Raw genomic sequence first — 26,631 nt, 5'->3', positions numbered from 1 at the left:
GGAGGAGCTAGCTGAGAGTTCTACATCTCCATCCGAAGGCTGCTAGAAGACTAGCTTCCAGGCAGCTAGGAGGAGGGTTTCAAAGCCCACACCCATAATGACACACTTCCTCCAACAAGGCCACACCTCCAAATAGTGTCACTCCCTGGGCCAAACATATTCAAAGGACCTCATGGGTTTCTTTTTGTAGCTCTGACTGTTCTCGAACTCACTCTGTAGACCAGGGCTCAAAGGTGTATGTTACCACCACCAGGCCCCATGTCTTTTTTTTTTTTTTTTTTGGTTTTTTGAGACAGGGTTTCTCTGTATAGCCCCGGCTGTCCTGGAACTCACTCTGTAGACCAGGCTAGCCTCGAACTCAGAAATCCGCCTGCCTCTGCCTCCCAAGTGCTGGGATTAAAGGCGTGCCCGGCCCATGTCCTCTTTTTAAAAATGTGAGTTCTGAGGATACAGCTTAGGTTTTTATGATTGCAAGGCAAGCTCTTTTCCTACCTACTGAGATATCATCCTTCTTACTGAGATATCATCTCAGTCTTTTTCTCTACTCTCCAAGTACTGTGATTATAAGCATGTACCACCATACTCAGTTTTTTAAGGTGTGGAGATAGAACCCAGGGCTTCATGCATACCAGACAAGCATGCTACCAACTGGGCTATGGTCCCTTGTTTTTTCTGGGTTGTGGGGTGAGAATTTTAACTCAAGACTTTGTGCATGCTAGTATGCAAGTACTTCATACTGGGGTCTTCAGCCCAGTTCATTTTTCACTTGTATTTATTTTCCTGCAAATTCCTACCTAGGTCTTGTCAAATGTCAGAAACCCTAATTAAAAAGTACCTTCAACAAGTAGAAATTTATCTCATAGGTATAATTCAGTAGCATGTGAAATTGGCATGGACTTAGATTGTTCCCCCTTCCGGTTCCTTTCATTCCTACCATATTGCTAGATTAATTTATCCAGCAGTTATAATATAGAAAATACATGTTAGCATGGGAAATAGAGAACAAGATAATGGAACTTGATGAGGATGAGGGAGAAGACAGACTAACATAGGTAAACATTTCATTATGTATGAAATGTTAAATATTGTGGAGAAAATAAAGTACTGGACTGGATGAGAAGAGCAGTATTGGATTAGTAAAGTAAGCTGATGGGGAGGTTTCAGTAAGATGACTGAGTCTTACTGTGAGAGTGCAGAGTGAAAAGGCTGGTGTGGATGTGGGGGTTAGCATTTTAGGCACAGGGAGCAATGAGTGCAGACAGGCTCTTGTGCCTGGGTTTTCATAGAACTGAATTGGAAAGCGGTATTGGGCCGAGCAGTGTGATAAAGGGCAAGTAGACAAAGTATTGGGAGTCAGGTCATGTAGGGCCTTGCACTGTGAGATCTTCCGGTTTTTTTACACTTAGGTGGGAAGAGATGCCTGTGGGAGCCTTTGAGTAGGGAAGTGGCCTAAAAGGCGAGGCCTTGGGTTCAACCTCCAGCACTCCAAAGGGGGAAAATGGTCAGTGAGAGGATAAAGGGAGAAGCAGGCTTACTATTAAGAGAACCATAAGCAGCCAGAAGAGAGGGTTTGGAGGAAGAGAGAAGTAGGAGTATTTAAGTGATTCTTAATGTTGTCAGGACCAGCTCAAAAGATTTATGGAGTATTGATAAGAGGGTGTGAGGAAAAAGAGGATTTGCATCAACAGCCATAGCCAGTAAAGATGGCATGGCCCACACACCTGTTTCATTTGGAATATAAACATTTCCTGAAACCTTCATAAGTTTTTCTCTCAGCTCTTTTGGGGCCTTGGCAGGCATGATTCCATGTGGTTGGTATAATTGAGGCTGGGAAAGCCATAGTGTCTATATCAGCTTCGTTATGGAAGGTGTACTCTATAACAAGGAACAGACTATGAGGTGGGGGCATATGTGATTGGGTCACTAATAGTGACATGGATTTTTGTTGGGTTGGCCATTCCTGTGGTGACGTGTAAATAATCTTTGATAATAATTACTTAGACACATACACACACACATACATACGTATGAGATGTGTCTGCATATATATGCAGAATGAAACATTTTGGACAAGTTCATTTGTCCTAGAGCGTTTAATGAGGGGAACACTGAGCACAATGCCTTTAAACCACTTATGGGGAAAAGTAATCAGAAGTGGTTCAAAGCTCATTATTTTAACCTTTGACTGGGTATTGATTACTAATAATTACTAATTAGGTGATTAGGTGATTGCTAAATGGACAAGTAGAGCCAAGAGGAAATAACTGAAATTTAGTAAAAACAATGTTTAAAACTATCTTTTTATCTTATTCAAATGATGTAGGCAATAGTGTTTTGTGTGATAGGTCATGCCTTCAATTGAGTGACTACTCTGAAGCTGTTCCTGTTTTGGGCCCTGCTGTTCATAGATAGTATTCACTTTGGTATACTTGGAAGACTTATTCTAAATTCTAAGTTGTGAGCTTAAAAACACATTTCTTTCCTTTTCTTTACTTGTTTTGCTTTTTGTTGTTTGTTTGCTTGTTGTTTTGAGACAGGTTTTCTCTTTGTACCTTTGGCCCTCCTGGAAAACTGCAGACTAAACTGGCCTGTTCCCCCATGTCTGCCTCCAGAGTCCTGGGATTAGAATTGTATACTACCACTGATGGGCTAGACAGGGTTTCTCTGTGTAGCCCTGGCTGTCCTGAAACTCATTCTATAGACCAGGCTGGCCTTGAACTCAAATATTCACTCAACTCTGCCTCCCAAGTGCTGAGGCTAAAGGTATGCGCCACCACTGCCCAGCTAAAACACATTTCTAAGAAAGTTTAGGTTTATGTCATAAAATTTCTAGAGTTACAATATCTCGACTTAAAAAATATATACCACTTATTTATGTCCTTTTCATATGGAATCTCCCCACCCCTAAGACCTACTTATTTGTTCCATGGGTATATGTATGTTCGTATGTCATAGTCATGCTGGTGCTGGTGGAAGCCAGAAGGTGTAACTCCTTGAGCTAGACTTACATACAGGTGGTTATGAACTTCCCTGTGTGGGTACTGGGAACTGAGCTTGGGTTGTCCAAAAGGGTAGCAGCTGCTCTTTAACCACTGAGCCATCTGTCTAGTCCCATGGAATTCCTTTTTTTTTTGGGGGGGGGGAAGCATTAGAGATTTAGAGGGAAATCAGTTTAATGTGCCATATATAATGTATTATTTTCTTACCAATTTGCCCACAGGAATGTTTTTCCAGGTGAGGAGAGAGTGTAATGATAAATAAAATTTTTTTTCCTCTGTTTATCTGAATGTTGAGGCTTGAGCCCAGGGAGATTTCTACTTTCAATAAAGTTTTGCTATTGACTTAGATGTGAGGCATTATTAACTTTTATTTTCTTTACCCTTGTATTACCATTTGTCTTATATATTTACAGTTGGGACTGCAGAGATGCCTCAGTGGATAAAATGCCTGATGGGCAAGTATGAGGACCAGAGCCCAGGTCTTTAGAACCCATGTGCAAACCAGGCAGGTATGGGGGGGGCGGCGGAGACATGGGATTTGTTTATTTCCTGGCTTTTGTTTTTGTTTTCTTTTAAACTAATTGAATATTACAGTGTAAATCTGTGTGTGCGCATGCATGTGTGCATATGTGTGTGTATGTGTAGTAGAAACATGGAACAGAATTCAGTAATAGTTAACTCTCTCTGGATATGGACTAGTCCACTGAAGAACTGATTAGATAAGAGGTTGAAGTTCTGGAGGAGTCACTGTTATTAGAACATGGATGGAGAAGTCTCTGTACACTATAACCCTCTTCCAACCACTTCACATAATTTAAGTCCCCTTCTTCCTTCCGCCCTTTAGACAGGGTCTCACTAGTTAGTTTAGGCTAACCTGGAACTCACTATGTAGCACAGGCTGTCTTTGAACTTACAATAATCCTCCTGCCTCAGCTTTTTAATTCTGATATTCAGGAGTGAGCCACAATGCTTCACTCAAAACCCTGTTAATGTTGAGGAATCCAGTGGATGAATGTATGTAAGTGATAATAAGCCAGAGCTACTTTTCCATACCTCAGAGGTTCAAAGTTCTTTGTTTTTCCTTTGGGGCTCCCCCCCCCTTTTTTTTGTTTGTTTGTTTTGGAGGAATCTTAACTATCAGAGGTGGGAGGGATCGTAGGAGTTGGCTCCTCTTTAAAACTGACTGTGGCCATTTATTTATGTAACCTTTCTGGGCCTGTATTTTCTTATTTTCTTGATTGAAAATGGGGAGGAATCTAAGTGTCTGTAGTGCTGACTTCAAGAAAGTTCAGTGCTTGCGATCTCCCTCCTTCCCTTTCTCTCCTTTCCCCTCTCTCCCTTTCTCCCTCTCTCTCTCTCTCTCTCTCTCTTTCCCTCTCTCCCTCCGTCCCTCTGTCCCTCCCCACTCCCTCCACACACCCTAATTCATATGCTCTGGTGGTTTGTAGTTTCTGTAGTGACCATTTTCCCCTTAGTATGAGAGTTACTCATCATATTGGTGTGTATGCTTCTCAACTTAGTTTTCAAATCCTCAGGGAAGTATCTAACAGAGTACTTTTTAGTTTCTGCCTCCACCAGTTCCTTTGTGGTAATAACAATTTACCACAGAGTAGCTACTTAAAATAATAGAACCTACCCCTTTGTTTCCTTCACTGTTTTGGAGGCTGAAAATCCAAGTCAGCAGAGTCAATTCTTTGTAGTTTGGTTTACAGATAGCTGTATTCTTACTGTGTGCTGACATGGTCTTGCTGTTTTGTTTTTGTTGTTGTTTTGTTGTTGTCTGTTTTTTGTTTTGTTGTTGAATTGTGATGTCATTTTCTTAAAAAAAAAAGTACTTCTATGTGTGTGTGCATGCTTGTTCATGCTCACATACCTATCTGGAAGTCAGAGGACGACTTGTGGGAGTTGGTTTTCTCCGTCTCCGCTGTGAGTCATGAGTATCACACTCCTGTTGTCAGGCTTCTTGTCAACAAGTGCCTTACCTGCTGAGCTACCTCACCAGCCCCCAGACTCCATCTTTTTTTGTTGTTAATTTACAAAAATTAGATTTATTGATTTTATTTATGTTAGAGTTTTGCCTGAATGTATGTATGTGTGCTAGCTTTGTGTTAGGTGCTCATAAAGGTCAGAAGAGGTTGAATCCTCTCCAGCTGGGTTAATGGATGGCTGTGAACCACTATGTTGGTACTGGGAATTGAACCCAGTTCCTCTGGAAGAGCAACAAATAACTTTTACCTTTGAGCTGTCTCTCTAGCCCCGCTCCCTGACCCCATCAGATTACATCTTAACTCCATTTTAACTTCATTTCACCTTAAAGGCAGCTCTATTTCCAAATAAAGCTACATTTTAGGGTACTTCAGTATTAGAGCTTCAATTTTCAAATTTGAGGACTACAAAAGTAGTTCAAGCATGTTTCTACCCTTATAACCACTAGTCACTCATTGATTTACACCTTTTCAGAAAAAAACTCCCTGTCCATATTTCTGACACTAATTTTTTTCTTTTGAGTTGCCTTGACAAAATGCTTCAGAAAAGGGAGACAGGTTTTATTTACATCACAGTTTCAGATGATTCAGTCTGGCTGTTTGTCCATGTGCTTAAACAAAAGTGTGGTGGGATTGTGTGGTAGTGGAGGTTCTTCACATAAGGGTGGACAGGAAACAGAGAAAAGGATGCTTGGGCACTGACTTTTGGACTTTCTTTTTTTCTTTCTTTCTTTTCTCCTTTTATTGCAAAAGGTTCTTAGTATGTGGAGCAGTGCTGGCCATACTCAGGGCAGGTCTTCTCTCAGTTAATCCTGTCTGAAAGTGTCTTTAAAATTAAACCACAAGGGTATGCTTTAGAAGTCTCTTAGGCGGGCCAGGCGGTGGAGGCGCACGCCTTTAATCCCAGCACTTGGGAGGCAGAGGCAGGCGGATTTCTGAGTTCGAGAGTTTGAGGCTAGCTGGTCTACAGAGTGAGTTCCAGGACAGCCAGGGCTACACAGAGAAACCCTGTCTCGAAAAAAACAAAAAGCAAAAGACAAAAAAAAACAAAAACAAAACGAAAGAAGTCTCTTAGGCAGGTGGCAGTCCCATCCAGGTGGCAATTAACTACCACAATTAACTAAGACCTTAATCACACTTTTAACTAAAGCTCTTTAAAAAACTTTTTTGTTGTTGTTTTTCCATATTTTTATTTATTTACATTTCAAACGTTATCCCCCTTCCCATTTCCCTTCCACAAACCCTCATCCCTCCCCTGACATTTGATTTTTGACTTCAACAATTGTACAAGTAAAATCTCTATGCTTTTATTCACATTCTTAAAATTACTGTACTGGGTTTATTAATTGGGGGAAGAAACAAAACTATCCTCATGTTGGGCAATGGAAGAATTCATCTTTAATCCCAGCACTAGGGAAGCAGAAGTAGGTATAGACAGGCTGATCTCTTGAGTTCAAAGCCAGCCTGGTCTACAGAGCAAGTTTTTTCATAGCTAGGGTTACATACAGAGAAACTCTGTCTCAAAACAAACAAACAAACAAACCCCAAACCACGAGCAAAACAAAAAAACCAAACCAAACAAAAAATCATCCTCATAAGTATTTTTTCAGGATCCAAGAAATGTGACCTTGTTGAGGGAATTATGAAGATAGATTCTTCAATGCAATCAGGTTGGGATGAGTAAACCCTAGAATAGGGCAGTCTCCAAGTCCTAGTAAGAAGGAGACCTAGACACAGTATGTCCCTCTGTCCACACATCTTCACTTGCAAATGTTCATTACAATGAGTCATTGGTCTGGTTTGAAGTTTCTGGCTTCTGTGACACCATCAATATTGGATCTTTTCCAGGACTCCTCCTGGTTATCATTTTGTTGCCCTGTGTCATGGAGGTCCTGCAGCGTTGGGTCAGCAAGACCAGCCCTTTCACATGCCCCCAACAATTTACAGATGATGGAGATTTTGGGGTGGGCCATACTCACTTTTTAAATGTGCATATGATTATTTAAATGTGTTTACTTGTTATAGTAGGCTGGAGAGATGGCAAGTGGTTAAGAGTACATACTACTCTTACTGAACACCTGAATTAAATCCTCAGCATCCATATGGTGGCTCCCAACTAGCTTGGACTCCAGTGTTAGGGACTCTGATGCCTCCTTTTGGCCTACCTGAGTACCAGGTATGAACATGGTGTGCGTGAAAGACACATTAAAATATCCTAAAAGAGAATTAATAAAACATATGTTAAGGATAAATATATCCACTTCAGTGAGATTGATCAAATAATATGTTCATTATAAAACATCCTCATATTTTCCCTCAGCCTTGATATTTCACTTCACAAGATGATAATATGGGAATTTGGGACTTTGGTTTTGATCATTTAACATTATTATAAATCATATATCTTTATTCTAAAGTTTTTTAAACAAACATGACGACGATGATGATGATTATGATGATTTTTGAGACAGGGTTTCTCTGTGTAGCTCTAGCCTTGGACCTCTGAGATCCACCTGTCTCTGGCTCTGGCACTGGGATTGAAGACATATGCCACCACATCTGACTTATTTTAAAGTGTCTTAACAGTGTTGTATGTGTTTACCATAAACTAACAAATGGTACAAATCACAAGTACAGTGGTGATCATTTGATCCTTGTATTTCTGCCTACACATTTCTGGCTTGTAGGTAAGATGCCGTGTGCAATGAAACATGACATAGGATTATTTGCTTTTTTGTTTTTTTGAGACAGGATCTCATGTATCTCGTGCTTGTCTTTACCATTTGTGTTGTTAAAGATGACCTTAACTTCTGATTCTCCTGAGTCCTGCCGACTGCTGGTATTACATGCATGGACCACTATGCTTAGTTTTACGTGGCTCCTGGGATAGAACCCGGGGTTTCATGCATGGCAGCCAAGTACTTTACAGCTGAATGTTTTTAACTTTTTGTAGTTTTGGTCAATATTATTTTGGGGAGGCAGTATTGCTGTGTAGCTTCAAATGTCCTTAAATTTATCATACTGACTCCTCAAGCTCCGGAATAATGAGAGTCTAGATACATGCCACCATACCTGGCAAAGGGATTGGAGAGATGTCTCAGTAATTAAGAACATGGTCTCCATTCCAAGAGGACTCAGGTTCAATTCCCAGCAACCACATGGCAGCTCACACCTGTAACTCCAGGTTCAAGGGATCGGACATACAGACATGCATACAGGCAAAACTCCAGTGCACATAAGATAAAAGTAAAAAAAGGTATTTAAACAAAACAAGTGGGATTGTACTAAACATTCCCTTGTAATACTATCTCTACTCACGTGTGCACCTTGAATTTAGCCCAGAATGGTTTTGTGGTCTTCTTGCCTTAGCCTCCCAGGCTCATGCATGACTGTGTGCTCGACTGTATTTTATTTATTTCATTTCTTGCCTCCCTCCTTTATTTTTACTTTAAAATTTTTTTAAAGATTTATTTATTTATTTTATGTATATGAGTGCACTGTAGCTGTCTTCAGACACACCAGAAGAGGGCATCAGATCCCATTACAGATGGTTGTGAGCCACCATGTGGTTGCTGGGAATTGAACTCAGGACATTTAGAAGAACAATCAGCACTCTTAACCGCTAAGCCATCTCTCCAGCCCCTACTTTACAATTTTTGTCTTGTCTGGCCTACATAGTGAATTTCCATGGCTTTTTAGGGATCCTGTCATTCATGTATAAAAAAATATTGTGTGTGGGTCACATATGCAGATCAGAGAATAACTTTGGGCATTGTTCTTGCATTCCACCTTGTTTTTGATCAGTGTCTTTCTTGGTTTTGCTTCTAAGCTGCATAAACCAGTTTCTGGTTGATTCTCTTTTTCTGCTTCCTATCTTTCATTATAGGAGTGTTGAGTTTATGAGATATTTTTATGGGCTATGAGAATTATCAGACTGGTCAGGTCTGTGTAGCAGGTGCTTGTACTTACTGGGTAATCTCCTTCTTGCTCTTTTCTTACTGAGGTGGTTTATCTGAGTAGCCCTGACTGGCTTGGAATTTGTTAGGTAGACCACGTTGGTGTCTTGCTATGAGCCTCTGCTGGTTCTATGCCTTGTTAATTCCTGAATTTGTTATTTTCTCTTTCTTTAAAATGGTGATTGTTGTGATAAATCCACAAAGAGAACTATTAGTTGGAGCCACGCTGGGTAAAATCTCAGGTTTATCACACTAACTTAGCAATGTAGACCTTGGCCTGATCTCCTGTGTCATTATCCCTGTTCAACAGATTAGTCGAAATATGTCAGGGAGGAGTTTGATTTGTTTCTAGGAACTGGGGATGTGACTCTCTACTGATCATGTGCCTAGCTTACACAACATCCTCAACACTTCCCTCCCACCTTAAACAAAGTTACATTTCTAGTAACAAAACAACATCAAGTTTAAGCATTCGTCTTTAATTTACATGTACTCAAAACACTGCCCCCCTTACCATCTTTCCACCTAAGTCCATACTTAGCATATGTCATAGAATCCCCTCTGCTCTAGAGCTACAAGTCTCTTATTCTTGCCATCATTTTCTCTCATCATTTTTCCCTCCCTAGAGTTTCTGTTCTAGTAACTGTGTAACTAATGGCACGAGAGATTTTTCAATGTGGCTGATGACAATGTTTGATTCTTCAGAGCTATTTTTATATTTTAGAAAGGTTCTGCTTTGGATGAACACAATTAGTATACTATACACATAATACATATTAATAGAGAATATATTGGATTGGTCTAATACAACAGTGATAGTGTGCATACCGGAGAGTCAAGAACCATTTTCCAAGTCTAGACAGCTGAATGACTTAGACTTAGAAGTCGTTAACCATAGCTGAAAGCTTGGAAGCTCTTTTTTAGAGTCTCTGGTATTATCAGTCTTGGTTGAAAGAAAGGCCTGAGAAGCTGGAGTCTGATGCCAGCAAGTGGCAGAAGTGATAGACACAGTAAAAGGGGCATACCGACCCCTGGACTTTCCTCAGTAAGCCATTGAAAGGCACCATGCACCTTTAACCCTGCTTGTCCTTCACCGTCCCCACTCTAGAATACTTCGATAGATGCACAGATAAATTTTACTTCTTGACAGTGTTTGTGTGCGCGCGCACACACCGAGGTAAGAGGACAGTTTGTTAGAATTGGTTTTCTTTGCTATATGGATCCTGGGGATCAAGCTCAGGTTGTTGATCTTAGTGCAGAAAACCTTTACACTCCACTAAGTCAGGTCACACACACACGCACACACACACACACACACACACATATGCACACACATATTCACATATGCACACACAGTGTATGTGTGTAGAAATATGTTTTATTCACATATGCACACAAAGTGTATGTGTGTAGAAAGTATGCAGAGAAAGTTGCTTCTCTTTTCATATAGGGAGGATAGTCATAAAATATTGATATGTTATTAACTGCAGTTGTATGTGATTTAGTAGATGCTGAGTATCATCACTTCAGTGATTCATCTGAATAGTCTTTTCTTGGTGGACAGGGAAAAACCTCTGCTGGTCCCCTATCATTTTGAAAATGACATTTCAGTTCATTTGTTTTCTGTGTGTGTAGGGAGGACAAATGAGCCATGGTACTCACATGGGAGGTCAGAGGATAACGTGCTGGAGGTGATTATTTTCTACCATGTGAATCCTAAGGATCAAAATGAAGTTGTTAGGCTTGGTGGAAAGTACCTTCACCAGCTGACTCATCGTGCAGGTCCTTCATATCTATTTTTTTTTTTCTTTCAAGACAGGGTTTCTCTGCATAGCCTTGGCTGTCCTGGAACTCACTCTGTAGATCAGGCTGGCCTCGAACTCAGAAATTCACCTGCCTCTGCCTCCCCATATCTATTTTTTGAGACTTAAACACTGTATTAGTTACTTTTATATTGCTCTGATAAAAATACCATGACCAAGACAATTTACAGAAGAAAGGATTTACTTGGTGTTAGGCTTCTAGAGCGGTGGTTCTCAGTCTGTGGGATGCAGCCTCTTTGGAATTTGTATATCCGATATTTATATTATGATTCATAACAACAGCAGCAAAATTAGTTATTAAGTAGCAGCAAAATAAATAATTTTATGGTTGGAGGTTATGCAACATGAGGAACTGTTCTAAAGGGTCACAACATTAGGAAGGCCAAGAACCACTATTTTAGAGGCTTAGAATTCATCATGATGGGGAGGGATGGTAGCTGGAGCAGGATGTCGAGAGAGAGCTCATGTACCACAGGTGTAAAGTAGAAAGCCAACCTGAAATTGTGCCAGTCTTATACAAAGCCACTTCCAATGACATACCTCCTCCATTAATAAGGCCACACTTCCTACAGCTGGAGACTTTTTCAAATGCTTAGGTCTATAGGAGACATTTCTCATTCAAACCAATACAAACACAATGCTCAAATGAAAATCCTTCATTTAGTGACTTTGTGTGCTTTATTATTTATTCATTATAAATTCTCATCTTGCCTTCTCAGGCTAGAGATTATACAAATTCTAATGACTTTTTAAAAAGTTGTTTTTATTTATTCCTTTATGTGCATTGGTGTTCTGCCTGCATGTATATCTGTCTGTGTGTGTATATTGGATCCTCTGGAATGGGAGTTACAGTTGTGAGTTGTCATGTGGATTCTGGGAATTGAACCTAGGCCCTCTGGAAGAGCAGCCAGTGCTTTTAAATGCCGAGTCATTCTCCAGCCCCTCTAATGACTTTTAATAATGACAAATACCAGTAAAGAATAATTATAGAAATTTCTCTTCTTACTAAGAATAAATGTCTGGTATGGTGAAACAAGCCTTTAATGCCAGAGACATGAAGCCTGGTATCTTACTCAGTGTACTTTGCTGTGAAGAGACACTGTGACCAATGCAACTCTTATAAAAGAAAACATTGAACTGGGTGCTGTTTCGGTTTCTGAGGCTTAGTCAATTATTACCATGTCAGGGAGTGAGGTGGCATGCATAGTGCTAGAGCAGTAGCTGAGAGCTATATTCTCCAGATTGAGAGGCTGAGAGAGACTGGGCATGTAGGCATGGGCTTTTGAATCTCTTCCAACAAGGCCACACCTCCTAATCCTTCTAATTCTTGCAAAGCAGTTCACTCTCTGGTGACTAAGGCCGTTTTTATTCAGACCACACTTGGCATTACAGATTCCTTTTCAAAGGGAAAATTACCTCTTTACTCATCTTGAAAATTATAGAAACTGTATAATTTTAAGAAATTATTTTGATATTTTCCATCAAAAATGGTTATTTGTATGTTTCTTAAGTCATCTAGGAGGGAAGGGATTTTCCAGAGATACATGAGGGTGGGGAAGTGGAAAGCCAAACTTATCATTTGTTTAAAAAGATCTTAAATGTTAAACTTGGGAGTTGGGTAGTTCCTTGCTGTGCTGTAGATCATTTTAGGGATTTTTCTTGCATTTAACTGATATTTAGAATACTTGTGTTACTACATGGGTATGTACTATGCATGTATAGAGGTCAGATGGTTCTCTGCTTACATCATATGAGCAACTCAACTCAGGTCATCTGGCTTGGTGACAATGACCATTAACCACTGAGCCATTTTTTTCCTGCCCCTTTATGGATTTTGACCACTGAAATCAAAGGCAGAATTGGTAAGATAGTTTGGGAGAGAGATAGATATAGGCACTTTGCAATAGAAGTGAGGTAGTGGAAAGTTTCAGGTGATTGTACTGGGAATAGAATAGTATTGTTGCTGTGTGAGATATTTGCATGCAGAGAACAGGCAAAATGCAATGTACTACTATACAGAGTTCAGAAGGACCAATCAAATGTTGCTTAAAGTTTTTAGCTTAAAATACCAGGAGGTAATTTCTCCAACCAAATCTTAAGATTCATGGAGTGTCTAGTCCCCCTCAGCAACTTATTTAGACAATAGAACTTTATATTTCTTATGATTAAGAAAGTTAATATGTGCGTATCTGGGTATATGTGTTTATGCCACTGTGTGTGGGTATCCACAGAAGCCGGAAGAGTATATTAGATTGTCTGGGTGAGAGTCAGCTGGTGCTTTTGTGATTCCTAATGTAGGTGCTGGGAATTTAACTCAGGCCCTAAATATCTTTAAATATTTTATTATTTCTATTTTATCATGAAAATAAAGTGAAAAAATGGAACTCATATTTGTTAGTTGCTGCATATAGAGAAGAGAATAAAACCCTGTCCTCTAAACTGTTGACCTCTTGAACTAGGTGATTTCTTGACGGGGCACCTCCTGAGTTATAATGTATTTAGCAGCACTTCTGGACTCTACTAGCTGGGTTGAGTAGCTTCTCCACTCCATATTGTGACAACAAAACGTGTCCAGACATTGCCAGATAATTTTGGTGGGAACATCAACTATTGAGAACCACCATTGCATAAAGACTAGTAAATATGCCTAGAAGAGTGCTTGGCATGGAATCAAGTTTGTTTGTTTGTTTGTTTTCCATAAATGAAGTGTTAGCTTTTGGCTGTGGATTTAAAACAGAAGAAAACCATGTTACTTGTTGCAGTTGATGAATAAGATGTCCACTGAGCAGCTCTTTCAGATCTTAATTAAATATTTTTTCTGTTGGTGATTGAACCCAGGGCCTTGTTTATGTTAGATAAATTCCTACTACTAAGCTATATTGATTGCTCTCATCTTTTATTTTCTATCCTATATTATTACTCTGATAAAATTAATAAATTAATTAACTAATGAAAGAAGTTTGGATCACATTATATAGCGCTAGAACTTGCTGTGTAGACTAGGCTGACCTCAAACTCATAGAGATGTAACTGAGGGCTGGGATTAAAGGTTTGAACTACCAGGTCTGGCCATTTTTATAAGCTACTTTTGTTTATTTGTTTTTCTTTTAAACATTTACTTAATTTTTTTATTACATTCGATTTATCTCTGTGCTTCAATGTGTGCATGTGCACACGTAGGAGCCAGAGAACAGCTTGCAGGGTTCATTTGCTCCTTTTACCATGTAGGTCCCAGGAGTTGACTCAGGTCCTCAGGGTTGGAGGCAAGCACCCTTACCCACTGAATCATCTTGCTGGCCCAATTACATGAGCTTTTAGTAAATGGAATTTTCAGGTATCACTTTTAAATCTCACTAAGTGTAGACTACAACCTTTTAAAAGTCTGGACTTTGTAAAGAACTTATTAGAAATATAAAAGCTAATAATGGATACAGAGGGAGTCTTGGAAAAGGTCACTTTAAGAAGCAAAATCCTGAATTAGTAGTTCCAAACTTATGATATTTATTATTAACATGGTTCTGTCCTCATATTCAGGCTTTAAGGAAGAAATTATTTTTATTACTTAATGTGCTATTATGCTGGAGAAAACAAGTTTTATTTGCTGTATTTTCCAAGTGTGCTTTATATGGTGTTTAAATCTAAGCCTTAAAATTCAACATTTATCTGGGTGTGATAGTCTATGGTAGTTAGGAAGATGAGGTAGGAATACCAGGAGTTCAAGGCAAGCCTGGTTACACGTGAAAGCGTCTCAAAAAACAACCAAACAAAAATTTTAGTATTTGATTTTATGTGCTATTTATTTATTTATTTATTTATTTATTTATTTATTTATTGCTGTAGGCCTCGAAGTAGAGGAAAATCTGCAGTGGAAGATGAGGACAGCATGGATGGACTAGAGACAACGGAGACAGAAAATACTGTGGAGACAGGTATTGGATCTTAATGAGAGTTTGACAAAATACATAATCATTTGTGCTTATTTATACACTATACGCAGCATTTGTATAGAAATGTCTGTGTTAGCATTTGTGTGTATATGAAATTCTTAAGTCTTCCATCTGTTTAAATTATTTGATGCCTACTGATAGAGTAAAAAACTAAGTTCTCTTTCTCACTTTTCACCTTGAGTGCTTATTTACTTTGAATTATTTTGTATATATGAATGTTTTTTATTGAAACAAATACAACTCTCTGAAACTCATTTTATGCTTTTAGTGTATTTCTGACTTGTATTTGACAAGTATTTGTTCAAAGCTTTTGTTAATATGAATATAGAGGAAAAATTGCTCCATTAGTGAATGGTATTATGAAGTCCTGGGTGTGCTCAGCCTTCAGGTATCTTAAATATACTGTTGTGCACTGTGTACCCACAGGAATGGATAAGTAAAATACCAAAAGTAATTCCAAAATCTTTACAAGTTAGTGATTTAATTAGTTGTTGGATTCATGGCCTGAGTAGACGATAACTGCATGGGGTAGTCTGCCTCGCTGTGTCCCACGTGTGGGTGGCGCCTGGACAGTCGTCTGCTCTTTGCTGCTCATCAAGATGAGTGTAATCTTGCTGTGTATAGAATCTCATAAAGTTTCTTAGAAAAAAGTAAAAGGTTGCTTCATCTTTTCTAAAAACTAGTTTTGTGTGTGTATTTGAGTTTTTCCCGCACATATATGTGTGTGTGCACCACGTGCACACAGGTTAGCCACGGAGATCAGAAGAGGGTGGTGGATTTCCTGGTACCGTGACTATAGGTAGATGTGAGCTGCAGAGTAACTGTTTTGGAATCACACTTGTGTCCTCTGGAAGAGCAGTCAGTGTTCTAAACCACTGAGGCATCTCTCCAGCCCCACTTTATCTTTTTTTTTTTTTTTTTTTTAAAGAAAAACACTGTGTGTGTGTGTGTGTACACGTGTACACAACTTGGGAAGTTTTCTCCTTCTACTATATGGACTGTGGGGATCAGACTTGGCAGCAAGCTCTTTAACTCACAAAACAATTTTTCATAATAAAGCATAATAAAGCACTTTACATTTTAATATATTTTCTAGAAATGACTTTATGTTTATTTCTTACTATCCAAGTGCAGAGTTCTTGGAAGGCTTTTGTATACTCTGTAGTTCCCATTTTCCTTTCTGTTTCATTAGTTAGAGTGACAAAATGAAGCTTGGAAGTTCAAAATCATTTCATCCTTTAAAAATTTTCCTTCCCACTTTCCCTTTCCTACTCATATCTTTCCACTTTCATTCCCTCCAGTATTTAGAGTTCATCATTTTTTTTTTATAGATTTATTTTTTATCCGTGTGTCTGTATGTGCTGGAGTGAACGTGGGACCCAGAAGAGGTTTTGGATTTCCAAGACCCGGAGTTATAGGCACTTGTGAGCTACGCAGCATGAGCACTGGGGATCCTAACTGGGATCCTCTGTAACAGCAATAGATACTGAAAACTGCTGCATCATCTCCCAGAACCCCTTTCAAGTCATGATGTCCACCCCTTCACCCCCAAAGAAAGGGTCTCACTGTGTAGCCCTGGTTGTCTTGGAACTCTCACTCTGTAGACCAGGCTTAGCTGGAACTCACAGAGATCCACCTGCCTCTGCCTCCCAAGTGCTGGGATTAAAGGTGCTTGCCAATATGTCTAGCTCCTTTTAAAGGTTGTTTTTTGGTTTTTCGAGACAGGGTTTCTCTGTGTAGCCCTGGCTGTCCTGGAGCTCACTCCAGACCAGGCTGGCCTCGAACTCAGAAATCCGCCTGCCTCTGCCTCCCAAGTGCTGGGATTAAAGGTGTGCGCAACCACCGCCCGGCTTCCTCGTAAATTTTTATGATCTGTTCAAAACCTTGAATTTTGACTTCTGATTTCTAGATAAAAATTCAACTGCTCTCTAAGGACTTAAGATTCTTTTAGCTAAGGGAAATAGTATTGAGGAAAAAAACTGTAGGCTGTAGGAATGCATATCATCACTTGATAACTAACTGTGTTTTTGGTCTTTGTCTTACTTAGTAATTTATTAGCTATTAGGAGAGACAATATATATGCACTTGTAATTGTGAATTGACACATTCAAGCCTACCTCTAAATAGCTAGCTAGCTTGCTTGTTTGTTTGTTTGAGAAGGTGTCTTACTATGTAGGCTTAGTTGTCCTGTAACTTGCTGTGTAGCCTCATACTCTAGAGATCCACCTGCTCCTGTCTCTTGAGTGCTGTGATTAAAGGTGTATATTACAATGCCTGGAAGAAATCATTCTTTCCTTTCATCTGTCTCTACTCATCTACGTGTTAGTCCTTCCTCCTTCCCTTAGGTCCTTTCCAGATGCTAGTAACTTCAATTCTGTTCCATTGTATTGTGTTGTGTTGTATTGTGTTGTATTGTGTTCTGTTCTATTCTGTTTCTTTGAGATTAATATTAGCTTCCATGTTAAAATGAGATGTAGTATTTGTTTTTATGTTTTTGACTTCTGTACAAGTTCACATAGTATAATCCATTTCCAAACACATTTCTAGAGATGGAATAACATTTTTTTCTGACTCAGGGTCCAGTTCTATAGTCTTGTTTAGCTTAAGATCACTATATAGCTAACAGTGGCCTGAAACTTGTGTGATCCTGTTGTCTTCCCATCTTGAGGGCTAGGGTCACAGCCATGCATACCACCATGCCTTATTTTTATTTAAAAGAGGTTTTATTATACCTGTACAGTTGCCCTGCCTTTGTGTATGTTTGGGTACCAGCACAGTGCCTGTGGAGTCTTGAAGAAGGTATTGGGTTCTCTAGAAGTGGAGTTGGCGATAGTTGTAACCCACTGTGTAGGTATTGGGAACTGAACCTTGAATTAATTCTGTAGACCAGGTTGGGCTCCAGTCATAGAGATCCTGCCTCCCAAATGCTGAGATTAAAGTCATGTGCCACCACTGCCCCACCATGTGGCATCCTTTCCTTCCCCCACCCCGCTTTTGTCTGTCCGTCCGTCTGCCAGTCAGTCTGTCTGTTTCAGGAACATTGCATATTGTTTCTATAATAACTGAACTATTTTTTCAAGATTTATTTATTTTTATTTTATGTTTATGAATGTTTTACGTCCATGTATGTACGTGTACCTTGTATAACCTGTGTTGGATTTCCTGGAACTTGGGTGACAGATGGTTATAAGTTTCCATGTGGATACTGGGGATTGATCCCTGGTCTTTTAAGAGGGCAGCCAGTGTTCTTAACTCTCCATCTCTCCAGCCTTAACTGGGCTAATTTACATTTTCACTATCAGAATATGAGGACTGTCTTTTATCTTACCATTAATCATTTTTGTCTTTATTATTATTTTTATAGCTACTTGAAGGAGGATGAAATGACATTTTGTGGTTTTGGTTTTCATTTCTGTGATAATGAGATATTTTCTTAGACATCCTCTGTATCACATAACTCATCCTCTTACTTATGAGTTGATTTCTTACATATGTTGTAAGTATATCACTTGTTAATGAATAATTTGTACTTAACTTCTCATTCTGCAGGTTGTTCATCTTGTTTGGTGGTTTCCTTTGTTGGACAGATTTTCTTTGAAACTTTGTCAGTTTTTGCTTTAGTTGCTTGTAGTGTCTCCCCCTACCCCTCCCAGGTGAGGTTTCCTTATCTAAAGATGTCTTTGTGCTCAGGGATGATTATTGAAGTGCTTCTGCATTTCTAATAGTTACAAAGTTTTGGGTTTGATGGAATGCTTTGACCCAACTCTACATGTTTAGAATTAAGGGCCCATTTTATTTCTTCTGCATTGTATACCCACTTTGTCTAGCATCACCCCTTCCTTTTTTTTTTTTAATTTTTATTTTTTAAATGTTTATGTGGGAGGAGATTCCATTTGTGGTTCAATTTGGCATAGAATTTACAGTATTAGTTCCATACATCTCAAGTTTTGAATTACACTCTATTAATATGTTATATATTTTAAGGTCAAGTATTATATAATTCTTCTAGGTCATGTGTCCCCATCCCTCTACACCCCCATCCACTCCTCCCCAGTTTCAAGGTTGTTTTTGGTTCTGAAGGCATTTATTTATTGAGTCAGGGCCTCATATGTAGCCCTGTGTGGCCTGGAACTCACTATGTATACCAGACTGGGAACAAATTCGTAGAGATATTGGATTGAAGCATGTACCACCATGCCTGGCCTTTCCTTATATATTTTGTTATCAACTTTTCTAGTTCCTTGAAGGAAATTGTGTGTATTTTGATAGAAAATTTCATTCAATGTGTTGATCACTTTGAGCTGTGTAGACAGTTTTTAAAAATTTATAATAGATTTTTTTCATGCAATATATTGATTATGTATCCCTCTCCCCCTGCTCCTATCAGTTCCTCCCCATCTCCCCTCCCATACCCAATCTACAAGCTTTCTGTTTCTCAGAATACAAGCAGGCTTCTAAAGAATAATAATAAAATAAAACAAAAGTGAACAAATTGGAATAGGTGAAAACAGCCAAACAAGAAAAAGCCTAAGAAAAAGCCAAAGAAATGCATATAAATGCAGAGTGGAGACACTACACATCTGTGCACACAGAGGGATCCCATAGAAATAAAACCAGAGGCTGTAATATAGATGCAAAGGATTTACAGTTTTTTGGTTCTTTTTTTTTTTTTTTTTGAGACAGGGTCTCACTATGTAGTTCTGTCTGGCCTGGAATTAACAGATTTGCATGTTTCTGCCTCCCAGAGGTGGGATTAAAGGCAAGCTAATGACCTGCAAATTTTTAATTTTAATTTTAAGAAGCTTCTACTGTATTACGTTTTCATACAGTCTCTCAAATGGCTCTTGACATTATCTGTCCCTCCTTCCCTTTCTTGCCTCCCTCTTTCCTCCTCCTTCTTACTTGATCATCCTGTTCCAGTCTCTTCCCTATCCATCCATAAGTATATATTCTATTTCCCTTTGCTGCAGAGACCCAACCCTCTCCCCAGTCCCCTTTTTTCTACCTAATGTCTCTGGCTTTACTGATTGCAGCCTGCTTATCAATGATTTAACAGCTAGCATCCGCATATAAATGAATATATGCTATATTTGTCTTTCTAGGTCTGAGTTACTTCACTTTGGATGATTATTTTCTAACTCTGTCAACGTACCTGTGAATTTTATGATCAATTAAAAAAAAAAAACCTGCCAAGTCATACTCAGTTGAGTAAATGTACTACATTTTTTTATCCATTCATCCATGACAGACATCGAGGTTGTTTTCAGTTTGTGACTAGAACAGTAATGACTGGTTGAGCAAGTAAGTGTCTCTGTGGTAGGATGAAGCATCCTTTGGATATACACCTAAGAGTGGTATAGCTGATCTTGAGGCCGATCAATTCCTATCTTCCTGAGAAACCTGATTTTGATTCAACTTTATACTCTCAACAGGAATGGAGGAGTGTTTTCCCTTACTCCACATGCGTGATAATCACTTTGTTTTTATTGATCCTAGCCATTCTGATTGGAGTAAAATGAAATATCAAAGTAGTTTTGATTTGCATTTCCCTGATGGCTAAATGTATTAATGTATTTCTCAGCTATTTGAGTTTTTCCTTTCAAAATTCCCTGTTAAGATCTGTACCCCATTTTAAAAATTGCTACTTGTTTTCATGAGAACTGTTGTTTTTTTAGTTCTTTATGTATGTTGGATATTAGATCTCTATTAGATGTGCAGTTGGTAAAAATCTTTTCCTGTTCTTTGTCTGCCACTTTTGTCTGATTGACAGAGTCCTTTGTCCTTTTTAGTTTCATGAGGTCCCATTTAATAATTGTGCTCTTAGTGCCTGTACTATTGTTCTGTTCAGAAAATCTTTTCTTGTGCTGATGAGTTCCAGATGATTCTCCACTTTCTCTTTTGTCAGGTTCAGTATGTCTGGCTTTATGTTGAGTCTTTGATCTGTCTGGAACTGGGTTTTCTGCAGTGATGAGTGTGGATCTGTTTGCGTTCTTCTACATTGCAGCCATCTAGTTTGACCAGACCAGAACCATTTGCTAACACGCTGTCTTATTTTCAGTGCTTATTTCTTCTGGCTTCTTTATCAAAAATCCGATGTTCATAGGTGTGCACTTCTGTCTGGGTCTTCAGTTCAGTTCCATCCATCAACATGTCTGCTTTTGTGCCATGATGTTTTTACTACTATAGCTCTGTAGTATAGTTTTCTTTGATTGGGCATGGTGATCCCTCCTGCAGTTCTTCTGTTATTCAGGAATGTTTTACCTGTCTTGGGCTTTATTGAGTTTCCATTTGAAGCTGAAATTTGTGTTTTCAAGTTCCATGAAGAATTGTGTTGGGTTTTAATCGAGACTGCATTGTATTTGTAGGTATTTTTTGGCAGGATAACTTTTACTTTATTAATCCTACCAATCCATGAACATGGGAGATGTATCTTCTGATAGTCTGTCTTCTGATATTTCTGTCTTCAATTTCTTTCTTCAGTGTTTTTATCATACAAATATTTCCCTTGCTTGGTTAGAGTTATCTGATATTTTATATCATTTGAAGCTATTGTGAAAGGTCCCTGATTTCTTTCTCTGTCCATTTGTCATTTGTAAATAGGAAGACTATTGATTTTTGTAAGTTACTTTTGTTTCTGCTACTTAAGTGTTTATCAGCTGTAGGGATTTCCTGGTTGAACTTTTAGGGTCACTTGAGGTGTACTATCATATCATCTGCAGTAAAGATACTTTGACTTCTTTCCTTCTATTTACATCCTTTTCATCTCCCTCAGTTGTCTTACTGCTCTCGCTAAGACTTCCAGTACTGGATTCAGTAGGTATGGAGAGAGTCTTCCAGTCAGTTTTTTATGGTGAGTACATGGATTGATTTGCATATGTTCACTACATCTCTGGCATGAAGCCTACTTGATCATGGTAGATGGTCTTTTTGCTGTGTTCGTGGATTCAGTTTGCAAGTATTTTATTGAGAATTTTTACATCTATGTCTATAAATGAAATAAATCTGTAATTCTCATTCCTTGTTGGTTCGTTTTGTTTGTTTGTTTGTTTGTTTGTTTGTTTGTTTTTGAGACAGGGTTTCTCTGTGTAGCCCTGGCTGTCCTGGAACTCACTCTGTAGACCAGGCTGGCCTCGAACTTAGAAATCCGCCTGCCTCTGCCTCCCAAGTGCTGGGATTAAAGCCGTGTGCCACCACTGCCCAGCTCTTTGTTGGTTCTTTATGTGGTTTGGTATCTTCATAAAAAGATTTTTGTTGTTGTTGAATAATTTGAGGAATATTGGGCTAACTCTTCTTTGAAATACTGATAGAAGTCTCTCCCAAAAGCACCCATCCAGCCCTGGGCTTTTTTTGGTTGGTAGGTTTAATTGCTGCTTACATGTCACTAAGGTTTATAGCAATTTAAACAATTGATTATCTGATTTTATTCAAATTTGTTAGGTGGTATATATTGAGAAAATTATCCATTTTTAAAACATTTTCCAATTTGCTAGAGTAGGACATATTTTAAAAATATGTCCTTATGCTTCTCTGAATTTCCTCAGTGTCATTTTCTGCTCTCTTGTCTAATTTTGTTAATGTGGATCTTCTTTTAGTTAATTTTGTTAGGGGTTTGGTGGTCTAACTGGTTTTCTCAAAGAGCCAACTTTTTTTTTTTTGATTCTTTATATTGATTTTTTGTTTGTTTCCAGTTTATTTAATCAGTCCTGAGTTTGAATATTTCTTGCCTCCTTTTGGGTGTTAGTTCTTCTTTGTTCTATAGCTTTTGAATGTGCTATTAAGTTACTAATACTAGATCTCTCTCTTTTTTTATACAGGCACTTCATTATGTCCCATAACTTGGGCCATGTTGTGCTTTCATTTTCATCCAATTCTAGAAAGTTATTAACTTTGTTCTGTCCCGACCCATTTTTCATTCATTGATGTTCATTTTCCATGAGTTTGTAAGTTTTCTAGTTTTGATCTCCAGCTTTAATTCATGTTGTTGAGATAGGACTCAGGGGGTAATTTCTGTTTTTTGTTTGTTTGTTTGTTTGTTTGTTTTGTTTTCCATCTGTTGAGACTTGCTTTTTGTCCAAGTATGTGGTCAATTTTGTAGAAAGTTCCATGAGGTGCTAAGAGGAAGGTATATTCTTTTGTGTTTGGGTGAAATGTTCTGTAAATATTTCTTAGGACCATTTGGTTTATAACATCAGTTAGCTGCAACATTTCCTTTAGTTTTCGTCTGTACAACTTGTATGTTGGTGAGAATGGGGTACTGAAGGCACCATTCTCACTGTGAAGGTGAATGTGTGATCTAAGCTGAGGCCGTGTTTCTTTCATGAACTTGGTGCCTTAGTGTTTGGTACATAGATGTAAAGGATCATAGTGTCCCTTAGGTGGAGCAAAGGCGTTGCTCACCTCCACCTACCTTTGAGAAATTTTATATGTATGCTTTTTAGGGATGTTGCTTTGTATGCTAATGTTTTTCATCCATACTTTTTAAAAAACAGGGCAATTGAAGTCTGATAGAAGGAACTTAGAAGAATCTCCCCCCACCCCCACCCCCCTTAGGACTTATAAATAATTTCAAAAGAATTGATACTTGTTTTATTTTCTTGATAGATTTTTTTTTCCGATTGATAAACTTTTATTTCTTACTATTGGCCTGCTCTGATATTCTGTCATGGTTCAGTTTTAGCAGACTGTATGTTCAGATTTTTTCCTCCCATGAAGTTGTTCTTATAGTCCTAGTGATGATGTTTCTGTTGTTAGCTGTGTAATGTATCTATTTTCATTTCTTGTTCTGTATTCTTTGATTTCTTTCTTGTTTCTTTTGTTTCCACAGATCTTTTCTGGACGGGATCTAGTAGCATATATCGGGCTAGCCTTATACTTACAGTTGCCCCAGCTGTACATTACCATGCCTGTCAGCCATGACATCATTCCTACTCTTACTTCTCCCCCTTCCTGTCATGGTGGTGGCTTTTGCTGAGGCCATCCTTGTCTTCCTTCTCTTCCTCCTCCTCTTCTTGTCTCTATTTTATTATTGTATGCTCTGATGTCTGGGTTTGTTTCCTTCTATCTGGGGTTTGATTTGGTCCGCTTTTTTCTAATAACATGAATGGCCTCATTAGTTTTTTATTTCTCTTTTTCTTCTGATGACAGGAGGTTGCTACAAATTTTAGTTCTTTTGTTGAACCCACTAGGTTTTTCTCTGTTATTTTCATTGTCTCAAGAAAATTTTAATTTTTTTTCAGTTTCTTTGCAAAAAACACATTAAATTTTCTCTTTTATTCACTTTAAGCTTTATTTCACTATGGTAAGGAAAATGCATGCTACACTCTTTTTTTTTATTGTTTCCTTTTTTTTTTTTTTAAATTATGAGTACACTGTAGCTGTCTTCAGACACACCAGAAGAGGGCATCAAATCTCATTACAGATGGTTGTGAGCCACCATGTGGTTCCTGGGATTTGAACTCAGGACCTCTGGAAGAGCAGTCAGTGCTCTTAACCGCTGAGCCATCTCTCCAGCCCCACATGCTACACTCTTAATTTTTCTGTCTTCTGAGGTGTTTTGAGACACACTGTGTCCTAGAGACAACAAATGTGTAATCTAGAGGTGTTGGATGGTATAATGTGCAAATGTCTGTTGTGTTCATGATTTTTAAAGTGTGTGTGTGTGTTGGTGTGCATATGTACATGTGTACATGTGCCACATGTATGAGTGCCTGCAGAGGCTAGAAGAGTGGGTTAGATTTCCTGGAGCTAGACCTATATATACAGGTGACTGTGAGCCACCTGTTGTGTGCGCCGGAAAATAAGCCACTGAGGCAGCTCTCCAGGCCCTACTCTCCCTTTAAATTTATATTTAAATTTGTTTTTATTTTTGAGATCTGTTTTTATTTTATGTGTAGAGGTGTTTTACTTGTGTGTGTGTGTCTGTGTGTGTGTCTGTGTCTGTGTCTGTGTCTGTCTGTCTTGTGACCACAGTAGCCAGAAGAGGGCTTTGAATGCTCTAGAGCTGGAGTGACAGTTGTGAGCTACCATGTAGGTGCTGGGTCTTCTAGAAGAACAATCTCTTAATTCTTAAGCAATCTTTCCAGCCCCTCCAGTCCCCTTTAATATTTCTTTGTTTTTTTTTAACATTAATTTTTTGTTGTTGTTGTTGCAGATTCTGTTTTAAGTCCCCAGCTATGATTTGAAACTTACCTTTCCCTTTCATCTTATTGCTTCTGTTATTGAGTGTTTCGGGGCTGTGTACATATTAATATATGTCTTTGTTGAAGTGATCCCCCTTTCATTATGTACTGACCTTTTTCTTTTCCCTTTCATGACAGTCTGTTTTTTTAAGTATTGTTTCTCCTGCCTTCTCTTGTTTTCTGTTTATCTCCTATGGCTTATTTCGATCCCTTCACTGTCAGTGTACCTAGTTCACGATCGATGAAGAAAGTCTATGGATTTGGTTTTCACATTTTGGGGAGTGGAGAGAGGTATACTTAGATAATCTGTTCCTTTTCAGCAGAGGAAAAAGAAAAAGTTATTACTGTAACTGTTAGTTTTTCTATTTTGTAAATATCCTTTGTTACAGTTCTAGTCTTTCATTAATATTTGAGACATCAGAGGCATCAGACCTCTCTCTTTGGAATCAGAGTTATAAAGGTGGTTGTGAGTCCCCAACGTTGGTGCTAGTAGCTGAATTCCAGTCACATGCAAGGTTTCTAAGCATCTTAACCTTATTCAGCTATCTTTCTAGACCCATAGCAATTCTTGCTGTAGTCGATGATATCCTCTGCTGTTTTTAATCTTTTATGGTTTTGTTTGTTTGTTTCCATTTTTGGAGGCAAGATCTTTCTTTTCCCAGCCTCCCAATTAGTAGTATTGCATTGCTTTGCCATCTTGTCCAGCTAGCTCTTTTAATTGAACATTTTGTTTTCCCTTTGCTTAGCATATATTATAGCCCTTTTCGCCGGTTTTCCTATAGACTGTGTGTTAATACAAAACTGTGTGCATGTGTCTGTATGTGTACATGTACACATATATGTGTGTGTGTGTGTGCTTGTTTGTATATGTGTGGAAGCCTGCCTCCCAAGAGCTGAGATAACAGGTGATGGCCACGACTACCTGGGTGATAAATAGGACCTGGGGATCCAAATTCTAGTTCTCATGCTTGCCTAATAAACACTTTGTCCACTGAGCCATCTTCCTAACCCTACAAGTTTCAGCTTAAACCTACTATTGTGGTAAAACTCCTTCCTGCTTTTGCATCAGTGTTGAGAGTCATTTCACTTGTGAAGTATACATATGCACACACATCTAGTGCAGTGGGAAAATCTGTTACTATAGATTAATTAAGAGTTTTAAAAACATTTGTTTTCACATTTTGCATTTGAGATACTGTCCCTTTCTTTATGTAGACCTAAATTGGTGAGTGTTCTAAAGAAACGATTCTGCAAAATTGGCTAGACAGCAAGCAGCAACAGTTTTCTCAGTTTGTATTTTCTTTCCCATAGCTCATATTCTTAATTTTTAATTTTTAAATTTGGAGGTTATTAAAGATAAAGTTATGTTCTTTTCTACCCAGAATCTAGGACCTCTGATTAAATCAGTCTTTAAAATTCATTGGAAAGTAGGATGCTTTGGTGTAATGTAGTGTGTAGTGTGGTGAGGGCGGCATGCTTGGATTTTGGTGGATTTTTATAAGAGACATTTACAGTCGAATATGCTTTAATATTTGTGAATTTGTTGAATATATTTGTAGATTTCATTCAGATTTTACTGAATGAAATGCCCAGACTTGTTATATAGCCCAAATCTAGCTTCGACTTCTAGTTTACTATGTACTACCACACCTGACTCAAGAATTTTTTTTGCTTTTTAAGGAAATAATTTTGTAACTGGTTGAAGCGAAAGTGTTTTATTTCCTTTAACTTAGATGTCTTCTC

The 26,631-nt window shown here is 38.5% G+C and overlaps 1 protein-coding gene across 5 annotated transcripts in view; it reads left to right on the top strand.

Moving 5' to 3' along the window:
* The window catches only part of Kmt2c (lysine methyltransferase 2C), a 207,847-nt gene that overhangs the window by 36,622 nt on the left and 144,594 nt on the right, over nt 1-26,631 (top strand). For all 5 annotated transcript variants that reach the window (XM_028774733.1, XM_028774728.1, XM_028774730.1 and 2 more), the window contains exon 2: nt 14,604-14,692. In XM_028774733.1, the coding sequence (XP_028630566.1) occupies nt 14,604-14,692 (89 nt within the window). The remainder of the gene's footprint in view (nt 1-14,603; nt 14,693-26,631) is intronic.

The sequence above is a fragment of the Grammomys surdaster genome, unplaced genomic scaffold (genome assembly GCF_004785775.1).
Source record: "Grammomys surdaster isolate TR1022 unplaced genomic scaffold, NIH_TR_1.0 242, whole genome shotgun sequence".
NCBI lineage: Eukaryota > Metazoa > Chordata > Mammalia > Rodentia > Muridae > Grammomys > Grammomys surdaster.
Note: the sequence above shows the minus strand (reverse complement) of the source record. Positions and strands in the feature narration are given on the sequence as shown.